Here is a 13933-nt window from a genome sequence, read left to right as displayed (position 1 = left end):
GTACTTTCAACTGTACGTCGTGTAATTTTTAGTGAGCATATTGTATAATAAGCTTATCATGACATAATAATGATATAACATTGTGCAATCCTAGCTCAACAACAAGTTCTTTCAACTGTACGTCGTGTAATTTCTAGTGAGCATATTGTATGGTAAGCTTATCATGACATAATAATGATATAACATTGTGCAATCCTAGCTCAACACCAAGTTCTTTCAACTTTACGTCGTGGGATTTCTAGTGAGCATATTGTATGGTTAGCTTATCATGACATAATAATGATATAATAGTTATCAAAGGTACCAGGATTATAATTTTGTACGCCAGACGCGCGTTTCGTCTACATAAGACTCATCAGTGACGCTCATATCAAAATATTTAGAAAGCCAAACAAGTACAAAGTTGAAGAGCATTGAGGATCCAAAATTCCAAAAAGTTGTGCCAAATACGGCTAAGGTAATCTATGCCTGGAATAAGAAAATCTTTAGTTTTTTTCAAAAATTTAAAGTTTGGGAAACAGGAAATTTATAAAAATGACCACATTATTGATATTCATGTCAACACCGAAGTGTTGACTACTGGGCTGGTGATACCCTCGGGGACGAAACGTCCACCAGCAGTGGCATCGACCCAGTGGTGTAAATAGTTATCAAAGGTACCAGGATTATAATTTTGTACGCCAGACGCGCGTTTCGTCTACATAAGACTCATCAGTGACGCTCATATCAAAATATTTAGAAAGCCAAACAAGTACAAAGTTGAAGAGGATTGAGGATCCAAAATTCCAAAAAGTTGTGCCAAATACGGCTAAGGTAATCTATGCCTGGAATAAGAAAATCCTTAGTTTTTTTCAAAAATTTAAAGTTTGGGAAACAGGAAATTTATAAAAATGACCACATTATTGATATTCATGTCAACACCGAAGTGTTGACTACTGGGCTGGTGATACCCTCGGGGACGAAACGTTCACCAGCAGTGGCATCGACCCAGTGGTGTAAATAGTTATCAAAGGTACCAGGATTATAATTTTGTACGCCAGACGCGCGTTTCGTCTACATAAGACTCATCAGTGACGCTCATATCAAAATATTTAGAAAGCCAAACAAGTACAAAGTTGAAGAGCATTGAGGATACATTGTGCAATCCTAGCTCAACGACACGTACTTTCAACTTTACGTCGGGGATTTCTAGTGAGCATATTGTATGGTTAGCTTATCATGACATAATAATGATATAACATTGTGCAATCCTAGCTCAACAACACGTACTTTCAATAAATAACTCCGGTAATAAAAGTAATTATAATGATATTTTATGATGGCTTGTATTTGTCAATAGTTTCTTATGATATATTTCTCCGAATAGATTTTGTTCTGTTGTCAAATACACAAGCAGTAGTAAAGTCAAAGTGAGAAAGAGAAAGCAGAGTATATGATAGAACAATTCCGAAAATACCAGAATGGAAAAGTAAACAAAATTCCTTTTAGTAAGGCGGTGGGCTTCAAACATTCAACACGTACCGACATGACCAATCGTTGGAGAACAGTGGACTAAGACTAACAAAAGGGATAATTAATTAATTAATTAAACGACTTAAAAGGTAAAACTAACATGCGTTTACCTGCAACCTTAATGAATTTGAACTGCAAAAGACACCAGGACGCGCACAAACGTAATGGAAATGCGTGTATATGTAATGGAAATGAGGTCAACAGTAATGGTATTTATTTGAACCGTAATGGTAATTCAACTGTAATGGTAATGCAACTGTAATGGTAATGCAAGCACATGTAATGGTAATGCAACTGTAGTAGTAATGAGGGTAACTGCAATGGTTATGATACTGTAATGGTAATGCAAGCAAATGCAATGTAGTAATGGGGGTAGCTGTAATGGCAATAAGGGCAACTGTAATTTCAATGACAATGCAAGCAACTGTAATGGTAAGGCATAATGGTTATGCAAGCAAATGAAACGGGGATGAGGGCAACTGTAATGGTAATGCAACTGTAATGGGAAGCAATGCAAGCAAATGTAATGGTAATGAAGGCAACTGTAATGTACATTCATGTATATGTAATGGTTATGAAAGCAAATGCAAAGACAATTCGAGCAACTGCAATGGTAACGCATGATGGTAATGCATGAAATGTGATGGAAAGGCGCGTACATGTAATAGGTAATGATGGCTACTGTTATGGTAATGCAAGCAAATGTAATGGCAATGCAAGCAAATGTAATGGTAACGAGGGCAACTGTAATGGACATGTATGTACATGTAATGGTAACCAGGGCAACTGTTATGATAATGCAAGGGAATTTATTGGTAATGCAACTGTACTGGTAATAAAAGCAAATACAATGACAATGCAAGCAACTGCAATTGTAATGCATAATGTTAATGCAAGAAATGTGATTGAAATGCGCGTACATGTAATGGGTAATGATGGCTACTGTTATGGTAATGCAAGGTAATGGTAATGAGGGCAACTGTAATGAACATGCATGTACATGTAATGGTAACCAGGGCAACTGTTATGGTAATGCAAGGAAATATAATGATAATGCCACTGTACTGGTAATGAAAGCAAATACAATGACAATGCAAGCAACTGCAATGGTAATGCATAATGGCAATGCAAGAAATGTGATTGAAACAATTGTGTCAGTTTATACACATTTGTTTGTTTTTTTTTATAGAGAAAAGATCATATCTGTATCACAAATCGTCTTCAACTGCACACTAAGGGAAGTTCGCTACTCAGTTTCAAAATTAATAGCTTTCCATAACTTTAGTATATATTGATATGGGATTATTTAAAGAAACAAAAAAGCAAAAAAAATATAGAGGTCAATGTGCTTGTTTTCGAGATATTAAGCCATCGAAATTTTGGCGGGGAAATGTTCTCTCTTGACTTTTCATAGATTTATCATTGACAAGTTAAAGTTCTCAAAAACTTTTAAAATATAAATAAGATTTTTATAAGACTTTTACAAATGGCTTATATTTATACATGTAAAAGGTTTATAAAAAGAAAAATTGAGGTCAATGGGAAAGTTTTTGGGTGATTGGGTTTCATATGTCAGACATGTACATATCTAACAATACTCATTTGTATGCTTCGGGGTTTAGCGTGGCGAGAAAAATGGTTGCTAAGGGTCCAGCTGAAGCCTACTTTCGGGTATAGGACTTTCTAGCTGAGTTGAGTACCCATTGGTTGCCTTGGGCTGTTTTCTGCTCTTTGATCGGGTTGTTGTCTACTTAGAACATTCCCCGTTCTAAATTATCTATTCTAAAGCTATATTCTGCTGCTCTTATTCTTAAATCGTTGGTAATGTACAGCGTCAGCACGATGCTTAATGCCTAATCTTTCAAGTGTCAGTTAATCTAATTTGAAACACTCCTTAATACAGTAGTTGATTTCAATATTTCGTTCAAATGTCCTGCACCCCGTACGAATTTTTTTTTTCCACACACACAAATAAAAATAAGGATCAATCATGCCGTGATCCCCACAACAAAACAAAATACATGATATGTGCGGTTGCCGATATTCCCGAGTAAGGTTGCAATTAATTATGCAACAAATGATTTAGATTCAATAACAAAAATGACCGAAAAACTAATGGACGATCTAAAATTAAAACAATATACCCGGCTATTATTATGATTTTGCAAACTGAAAATAGCTATTAAAACAAACGCAAAAAAAATAACTAAGATCAAAATGCACAGGCAAACAAAACATATGTTTGGTGCATTTCAAACGTGTACAGGTACATGAAACTAAGCTTCATTTTTCACTGATCTGATTAAAATGTTATCTATAGGTACATGCAATCCCCATATAGTTGAATAAATAAGTTGTGGTATTTTTACATTTTTTTAAACTTCTGCTTATCTGCACATTTTGTTTACAATTACGACATATTAACGATATAAATAGTTTTTATGTTTGACACTTATTTATGAATAAAGATAATATATATTAAGTTTCAATGACCGCAGTATGAGGGTCTGGATTGGGAGGGGTCTGTTATTCTGTTAACATTTAATTTTCACCCCTTTGTTCTCTAATCTTCAAAAAAATAACCCCTTTTTTCTCTAATCTTCAAAAAATTAACCCTTTTTTTTTCTCTAATCTTCATTTTTTTGGCCCGTTATTCTCTAATCTTCATTTTAAGGGAATTATTCTTTAATCATTTAACCCCATCCAAACCCTCCAGTAAGCTGAAGTGTCTGAAAGTGTACCAAGGGGTAATCGATAAAGATTTTTCCAATTTTGTTTGATATCTGTCACCTCCCTGTTTATGTATATTGGTATAATGGTCGTTGAGACAGGAAGTCTATATATTCTTTGCAGATATTTTTGAGATTAGAGTTACCAATTAATTCATGAAATTTCTTTATTTATTTAAAATGTTATTAGTCTTAAATACATTTTTTTTTTGTATTGGTTGCTATTGGCTATGAACTAATTATCAGTAACTACGAGTACTACTCTCAGATCTTTTCTTGTTTTTATGGATGTATGAATACCCTACAAACTGTGTGTTTATCAGAATAGTAGAGTAGAATGATATACAAATGGATGAAAATTATATATACATGTAACTGTTATTTACAAATATTAATATAATTTATAACAACAAACCACAGTATACTGAAGCGTATCACTAAAATATGATAGTTATAACGGTTAAGTTGAATTCACTGTCGTTTATTCATCATCCACATACGAATTTGTCTAGGAAAAAAATATGTCTCTGTACATTAACATCACTTTCAGGTATAGAAATTTGATTTTTTTCTGAGACAAGTGCATGTGACCAATCAGAAGAACTTGCGGACATCCGATATTCAGTTCTTTGATTATTGTTTGTTCTTGTCTTGTACTGTAGCAGCAATGTCCCATGTTAGAGGAGAGTTGGCGTCTATAAACAGATTCAACCCGCCACATTCTCTTTGACTATATGTACCTGTTCCGTCTGGAGCCTGTAGTGTCACATCTTTTAAAAAAATGTTTTGTCATAATTTAGACCGCAAGGTTCTTTAATTTCAATTATTCTGTATTTTTCTTGTTGGTGGGTTTGAAAAGCCGACGTTACGGTATGGATTTTTCTCATTGTTGAAGTCGGTATTGTCAAAATTCCAATCCTAAATTCCAGTGTTGGAGTTCAAACATTCCCAGTTTATAAAAAGTTGTGCACCTATTATATCCAAAACACTGCACAGTTTTATCAACATAGATTCGTAACACTTCATCGAGATGAATATTTTGAAATAATAGTGAACAAAGGAACGAACTTGATACTCGCTCATTTATGCAACTTGAAGTTACATAAAAGATTATTTAACTTAAGATGGAATAATGTATAATTTATGTTTAAGTCTTACTTGTATAATATGTACATTAGAATACAAATGTGTGTAGATTTTTATATTGGAGGGGGGATATCTTGGTAACCTCTCCTGTTGTTGCATAAATTAATAACTAATTAACTCATTTGGATAGAATTTTGAAATCTGTTTACTTTTATCCTGCATTTCCGGTTGTTTTGTCGTTTCACAGAACAGCCGTCTTTGGCCTGTTTTTGTTCGCTAATACTATTTCTAACTTTAAAAAAAATAAGATTTTTACTTCTTGTTTAAAACCGTTTTTTGCTATGTCTATGGAAAAGTTGAATCCATCACTATTAAGTGTTTTGGAACTAACGGGGTGTATTAATTATGCACCTATGGAAAATGTCTTGGTAAGCATAAAATCATGTTTTTTTATTCGCATAAACTTCCATTCATAAACATATAGTACTAAACTAATTATAACGATAACTGCATGTTTAATATTCAAAGCAACAAAATCTTCTAATTTAAACATTTATTGCAGTAAAGGCTGTGGTGATTAATCAATCTTCTCATAAATATTTATCAACGTAATAAAAAACATGTAGTTAATTTTCTCAAAGTATTCTCAGTGAGACAACCATATCAAACATGTTGTTTTATCAGAAAATAAACAACAGTCCTGGCATGGCTCTCCAATTAAGGTTCATATAAACACAAACTCGGAAAATACAATCCAAGTCGCCATTGAATTTTAAATAACAGTTGAACAATTGAAATCCAAGTATATCAAAAAGGTGTAAGTGAACATACTTTTCTTTTTGATAAAGTTATATAGATTACACTTGGGTTCAAGAAATAGTTGTAAAAACTAATAGTTACTATAGAGTTTCATTATAATGCGTCCTTCCCTCATGCAAGAGACTAAATGACATTGAAATTAATCATCATATTAACAACCATGTGTCACCGTACGGCCTTTAACAGTGAGCAAAGCAAAAACCTCATAGTCAGAAATAAAAGGCCCGAAATGACAGTTCAAAGAAGAAAAATAACGACCTAATGTGTGCTCTGCTTCTAGAGTGTTATCAAATATATCAAAATTGTAGATTACGTGTTTTCTGTTTGAATTCATGCTGGCAAGTTGATTATTTCCATATCTTTCTGATTATACATTTGAACGAAAAAAAGGAAAGATTTCACAAATGTTTGTTGCATCCAATCTTCGCTTTGGGGCCTTCTGTAAACTAAGGAACACCTTATTAAATTAGATATCGGATGAAATTATCTCTGGTTTGTTATGTTTCGAGTATTGAAATATGAATTTCAGGTATTTACTTGAGAAATGTTTAAATAAAACTAAAATATATCGAAATGTATATCATGAAAGCATATTTGAAAAATGCACATTCGTTATAATTTCAAGTAAAAACTTTTTATCGTTAAAGGTGTCACACCACCAATTAAAAGTCCCTATCTGTTCAACCAAATTTTGCAATTTTCATAGCTTTCTAAATTTTTTATTTTATAATAAGTTTAACCTCTTAAAAACCAGGTATGTCATGAATCGTACAGGTATCACTTTTCTTTATGCCAATTTTCAACCTTTAAAGCCATATAAGAAAGAAGAGACCTTCCGAACTGATGTACCACTAAAAATTAAAAATAACCCCTGGTTTTCTTGAAATCTTTAATTAGTATACTATGGAGCGCATTAACCCTCAATTTTTAATGTCAACTCATTGATAGACAAGTAAATTTGGGCTCAAAATGGTCTTAATATATTTTTCTTTCATCAAAAGTTTCATTTCTGCAAATTTGTTGGGTAGTTTAAGTAAACAATGACATCAAATGCACTATTTTTTGTCCGAGTAGGCCAACTTTCACATACGCTCAAAAGTATGATTATCTGGCTCTTTCCAGATTGTCTTACGCCTCTCCAAATTTTCTTCTTCAACCCTCTGTTTCAGTGTATTTACTCTTTTCGACAGATAGAGCATTTTTGCAGCCAATGCTTCTTCATTGTCACATCCTATTTAAACAAGAAAATTTCAATTATAATACAAATAAATAGTTTCACAATTTTTTGATCAAATATACAAAAAAAGTGTGTTGTGATTTCCAATGAGACAACTATTTACAAGTTTACCAAATGAAACAAAAATTACCAACTCTTAGTCGCAGTATGGAGAGTTGTCTCATTAGCACTCATACCACATCTTCCTATATCTATATGCAAAAGAACAATAATAATTAATGTTTTATATTATCATGTGGTATTATTTATCATTTGTCTTATAGATTTTGTTCAGATTGCTTGTTTGGTTAATTTGCTTTCTAGTGAATAGTTAGGGAAAAGTGATTAATACTTTTTAGAGAAAGTTTTTTTTTCTTTGTACATTTTCCTAAAAATACAAGTGGAAAATGACAGCTCTCAGTGCGAATTTCCTAGTGAAAAAAATGTGTCTTTAAAATATCGCAAATTCGATTTGATCACTATTTATGATTTCATGATATACATATACTTAATTACCACAGTTATCAATACGAGCTATCTTAGTGAGAATGTTTACCTGGAGACAACGGCGGTAAATATTTATTTGATATTCCACATACAATGCAAACATAATCTCCGATATATGGAACTTGTTTATTTGATAAAACATGGCTCAAATACTTCCATCTCTTGATTCTTGCATTAGCAGATTCTACTACCCAACGGACCTAAAATGAGAAAAATAGTAATTTAGGGCTATTTTCCTAAAGCATGTAGTTTAAAGGTTTGGTTGGCTTGCTTGCTGTGTTTAAATAACTGTTTGCTCAAACATTGTAATAAAGTTTTGCAATTGCAAATAATACATAGGTAGGGCTTCAGTTTATATAATGCTATTGGATGCTTGAGTAAAACATTTATACGATAAAAGCAAGAAATCCAACCAAACCTTTGACCAACATGCATTAGAAAAATAGCTCTAAACATAAGGTCTGAAATTTATAATCGGTTGCAATTAAAACTATGTTTGTCAATGTCAATTATGTTATATACATTGTCATTTTTGCGAACAGTAACAACAATACCGTCACGTGTGCAGAATATAAAACGTTTATGGAAGGTGTGCTACCTTTTTATCGATTTGGTTTGTTTAATTGATATTTATGTGTAAAAAACTATTCATAGGGGAAAACAAAAAACTACGCAGTTCTATAAGTTACTTTTCTTTATTTTTATTAGTGGCACAATAGTCATAGTCTTAGCAGTAACAATGGGCATATTTAATGTAGGGTGTGCTTCGTACGAATAAGAGCATTTTCTGTGTAGCGATAAAAATATCTTAACATGATACTATATAAAGTGACGCAGTTTCAAAATTAGTTTTGAGAATTATACTACAGTTTTTGGTTGTAGGGGTACAAACCTTAGTAACTAATCTACTTGCATTGGCTTCATCTGTTGTCATCTGTTTTTGGCCTTTCATTAAAAAGCTTGGCATCTGTGCCTTTATCCCCAAATCATCAAGAAGCTCAAATGAGTCCCTGAATCCTCTGTCAACGACAAATATATCATCGTCTTGTACCCATTCTTTGATATCTTCTACATTTGTATTAAACATATGTTTGAGGATTGCTGCATCATTATTTTTGCAGTCGGCCAAGTATGGTCCCAGAACAGTCACAAAGTACCCTGTAGTAGTAACAACTACCATTGGTTTAACCAGCGGTCGTCCCTTGTGTAAGCTATATGACCGTCTTTGAGAATGAAAATTTCCGCTTTTTTGGATATACATAAAGGTGCAATCAAGCACTAAGATAGCCTGTGTGTTTGTTCCATCCCCAAATAAAGTCTGAGCTAGAGGTCGTGTGTGCATATTAACGACATCATCATGGCTGATGTGTTTAAAACCCAAATTTTCAGGTACGAAATTATTAACTAAAGCTTGTCTGACACATGAAATGGCTCGGCGTAAACTTGATCTTGATATGTTGAAAATGGTAGATAGCACTTTATTTGAAATTCTAGATTTTAATTTAAAAAGGAAAATTCCAAGAGAAGTTCTTGTGCTTCGTGTAGGTGTATTTCTTACTGTATTTTTGATGTAGGGATGAAGATCATTAAAGTTGTCCTTATTTATACCGGTTAAATTAATAAAGTCAGAGTCAGATAAAACTTTATCTGTATCAAAGTCAATTCTTGATTGTTCATTTTGTAATGCTGTGTATCTTAACTTCTTCAAAAGATCCATAATTGAAGATCTGTTAAGGATGACATTATCATTGGTACAGTTTATTTTACTTATTGCATCTTCTGTAAAACTATCTTCCGTCAAATGTCCCGCACAACAGCGACATCCCGCAGGAATTATAACCTCTTTTTTCAGAAATGCAGAAAATCTTGCTTGTGATGGAACAACAATTAGCTTTGGTCCGGGCTTTTTGCATATGAAACAGTATGAATGGCTTTTTGATGTAGAAGGTATTGAAAGAGATACTGATGGTGGACTGGATAAAACAGTAGATCTACGTTTTGCTGGTGGAGCATAATCTTCATCGTCAGATAATATATGCTGTACAACAGAGGATTGTCTGGTTTCCTGAACATAGTATTTGTGCCTACACGTATTGCATATTTTGTCTTCTTGTTTATATGTTATCAAAAAATTCTTCTTCAAATACTTTGCTACAGATTTATTGATTGATCTTCTTTCATGTGGTTTAGTCCTTTTATTGCATAGAACGCACGGGTAATACTTTGGACCGCTTCCAGGCATTCTGAAGTGAAATGAAGAAATGAATCTTAGTACGCGAACCACGATTGCAGTTTAGAACAGGAGATTTGATGCATGTGATAATGAACAGCAACCCAACAATATTTAACAGAGCAACAATTTTATAACACATCTTATTTTCAATTATTGTGTATAAACATATATTTTCAGGAATGAAACTTGAACAGTTAATGTGTAATAAGATAATTTAGTTCCCAGTCCTAACTCACCGACACTAGTAGTCACACTACAAACAGCCGTATTTATAGATCATATCATATTTGATAATTTATGGGGGACTGAATATGCAGGTATCTTAACTTGTTTAATTTCTATTACACATCAGAAAGGCAAGTTCTATATAAAAATAAATTGTTGGATAACAATTGCTTTTTTAAAAAAAAATCAAATGCCGAATAGAAACGTTTCAAAAAATGTTATCAATTAATCAGTAAGACTAGAAAATAAAACAAAATATCAGTGGATCCATTCAAACAATCACAGCTGACACAGGAATGAAAGTAATGCATTAGGTTTAATGATATTATACAAAAAAAAGAAAAAAAACAAACTTTTTATACCAATGGGCAGCGAACCCTTACTAGCTTTGTCATGCCACTCTAAAGAGTAACGCTCTTTTTTTTTTATCTTTATTATATTCACAATTTATATATATATATATCACAGTTTGAATTACACATAAATGAAAACAATGTAGATAATTAGGCCTAAAAAAAAGATATGTGTTTCCGGTAACATCATTTTGAAAAATAGGGTCGGTAGGTCGGAATTCTTTTTTTTTTTTTTTTTTTTTTTTTTTTTTTGACATGGATTTTAACCTATTTGGAATACCTTTTGACATTAATAAAATGTTTTACTGGCTTTCTATGCAAGAGAAAGCAAGAGAGAAAAAATATTATGTCATCTATCAGAAGCCTGTGTCAAAAACAGGGTCGGTTGATAAATTTTTTATTTTTTTTTTTTTTTTGGAAGATCCAATAAAAAAGTTAGGGTCGGGGCTAAAAAACAGGGTCGGTCGGGTTACCGGAAACACGGATCTTTTTTTTCTCGGCCTTATTGTCCTTTCTCTGAAATGGAAAATATTCTAATATAACATGTACAATCTATATATTTCCTTATTTTATTTCATCCTGAAATGACTCTCTGAAAATGAATTTTTATACTTTAATATTGATTTCCTTTTTTTTTCTTTTTCTTTTTCTAGTCTTAAATAAAATAATAAAAACAACAGTTCAACTATTACAAGGAGAGAAAAAAATGCGAAATGTTTAAATACTCAAATGATCTATTTTAATTAATGTTTGTTGTTTAATAAAAAAAAACGGTTGGTTTCCAGACCAGAATTATGATACATCACAAAAATTATTTTAGAATTATTTCAAGTATTCAACATGTATTAATTGTCCGCTCTCTAAAACAGTTTATTCATCAAAACACCACAAACAAAGTTTGTGTATCTCTGTATATCTTTCAATCCTTGGAATACCACGAACATGACACTTTAATTCATCATCGTCCGATTTTCTAATGTCTCTAAATCTGTAGACGTAAGACATTGCGGTTTCATATTCCGTTTTATCAGTCTCTAAATTTACATGACGAACTTCACCTCGTTTTCCTATAGTACATATAACTACCGTGTCTCTCGTTTTTAATTTCCCTATAATACAACTTCCCTCTGATCGTTGGCTGTACACAACTTTCTGAAAATGACTGTCTGTACACGGACTCTTCTCTGTAATTGTAAATTTTGGAGCGATAGTTTTTATTTTATCTATTTGTTTATTTTCTTTATCCTTAACATCCGTGTGTAAATTCCGTTGAGTTCGTGACCCTTCACACACTATACTTTCCGTTAATTCATTGTCCTTTAAATTGATTGTTTTGTCCAGCGATACACAAACCGGCTGAACAACTTTCACTACAGGTGTAATGTTTACCTTTTCTGCTGGGGCTACTGATGGGAGATCTATCGTTTCATCGTGTAGCATATCATCACCCGATTCCATTTCCACTTCTGAATTATCGATATTAATGTTAAGTGTCTTATTAACATCGTCTTCTGTATTGTTTATTCTTTCTTTCAATGTTTTCATTCTTTTATTGTCTCTGTCTCTATTACATCTGGACTTATGCTTGATTCCTCTATTTACATGTATTGCATCGCCCCTTGTCCAAACCAATGAAATTCTCATTTTGTCACCAAGGTAATTGGAATTCCATGTTAATTGTTCATAATCATCTATAACACTGTTAATTAACGCAACTAAGGGCTTTGGTAATTTTTCCATAATGATTTCCCTTTAAAGTACCTCAACGTTTCACAGCAAAAAGTAAAGTTCACAAAATAACAAATACGCACAGTATAATTCTCAAAAATGTCAGTATTTCAACTTACATTACTGTTAGATAGTCACATTTACTTATTCCGGCTTGTTAAATCAAAATCCACCAGAAATAGTAACCCAATAACAGGAGCAGAAAATTACACGTCTATATCCGTTTAAGGTGCGCTCTACTTTTTGAGAGTAACGCTCTAACCATTACACCACGTCGTCGTACATTCCAAAGGAGGAAAACAAGTGGTACATAAATTCTTAAGTCGGTACTGAAGCTAGTCGTCTGCTTTTGTTTGTTTTTGTTTTTTTTTTTGTTTTGAACATACATGAGTAAAGATATATTACTGCTTCAGCATAGTTATTAGGATCTTTTTAAGATGGTTTTCGTAGAATAAATTCGGCCTTAATTTAAAGCTGCCCCATTTTTTTTTATAGCAAAGCCGACCAATCTTAAACATAACATTTCAAAATCCCTTTTAAGTGTTAAAATAACGTTGTTCACAATGAACTCTTAATTAATTTATTATCTACTAGTCATTTTATTTTCCACAAATTTGTCCTGTGTTTCAATAAAAATAAAAAACACGTTGTAACTACAGGAAAAAAATCTCCGTCGGCAGTTGACGAAGCTACGGAACTTGTTATTCCAATTTTGTTAGTTATTTAAATCTGTAAATTAATTTTGACTTACCTCAATATGTAATCTCCAAGAAAAGCATACTTCAGTTGCAAGAAAAGATTCACATAATGGTCTACAGTATATGTCAGAGAAAACAAAAATTACCGAATATGTCACCGTCCGGCAAAACTGCCTTCATCCATATTTCTGTTGGTAAGTGCAACAAACATGCGCAATGTAATTCCAATACACACAACAACAAAAAAACGAAATATGATAGAATGTATTCAAAATATTATAAAAAGAAGATGAACTATAAAAATTGTTTCTATTTTAATATAAGTTCGTGGTAGATTCATTAGACATTTACCACAAAATCTATCGTACATCGGAAATAACAGTGTCGAATCCGGATTTGCTTGTTTGCAAAAGTTTATTTTTCGATGTGGCCACAGGCCTCGACCACGCTCATAAATGTTGCAAACGATTTCAAAGTGTTAAACAATTAAAATGAGATTAGAATTACTTCGGTCGAGTCCTGTGGCCAATGCGAAATTTAACCAAGAAGTGTGAAATTCTTCGAAAATTTTGATGTTTTGAGCGTTCCGGTTCGATTTCGGGGGTTACGTCACATTAGTGATGTCATGAAAATCTGATTTTTTTTTTAAATAACAAACACCGATATTAGTAGATATGTTTTAACTATAAGGGATCCACCTTGTTTATTTGTATTTTTTTGTCATTTCACAGGGCCAATATAGGCACTTCGTGGCCATACTCCTTTGCTACCATATTTATCAAATAACAAAAAATCTAAAATGTTTCAAATTTATACTGATGCACTTA

At 32.5% G+C, this 13933-nt stretch overlaps 2 protein-coding genes across 3 annotated transcripts in view; both read right to left on the bottom strand.

Annotated features, from left to right (window-relative positions):
* LOC143062724 (uncharacterized) overlaps window positions 1-13933 on the bottom strand; it is a 141895-nt gene that overhangs the window by 39932 nt on the left and 88030 nt on the right. The window lies entirely within an intron of this gene.
* LOC143061923 (uncharacterized) lies at window positions 8678-13436 on the bottom strand. Its single transcript, XM_076233787.1, has 2 exons — window positions 13160-13436; window positions 8678-10112 (listed from the first exon to the last, which is right to left on the bottom strand). The coding sequence occupies exon 2, from the start codon at window positions 10109-10111 to the stop codon at window positions 8678-8680; it is 1434 nt and encodes a 477-aa protein (XP_076089902.1). The 5' UTR covers window position 10112; window positions 13160-13436.

This window comes from Mytilus galloprovincialis, chromosome 2 (assembly GCF_965363235.1).
Source record: "Mytilus galloprovincialis chromosome 2, xbMytGall1.hap1.1, whole genome shotgun sequence".
Lineage (NCBI taxonomy): Eukaryota > Metazoa > Mollusca > Bivalvia > Mytilida > Mytilidae > Mytilus > Mytilus galloprovincialis.
Note: the sequence above shows the minus strand (reverse complement) of the source record. Positions and strands in the feature narration are given on the sequence as shown.

What these genes read in the sequence shown, in the direction of transcription:
- LOC143061923 (XM_076233787.1), bottom strand. Translation starts at nt 10,111, where the DNA reads ATGCCTGGAAGCGGTCCAAAGTATTACCCGTGCGTTCTATGCAATAAA.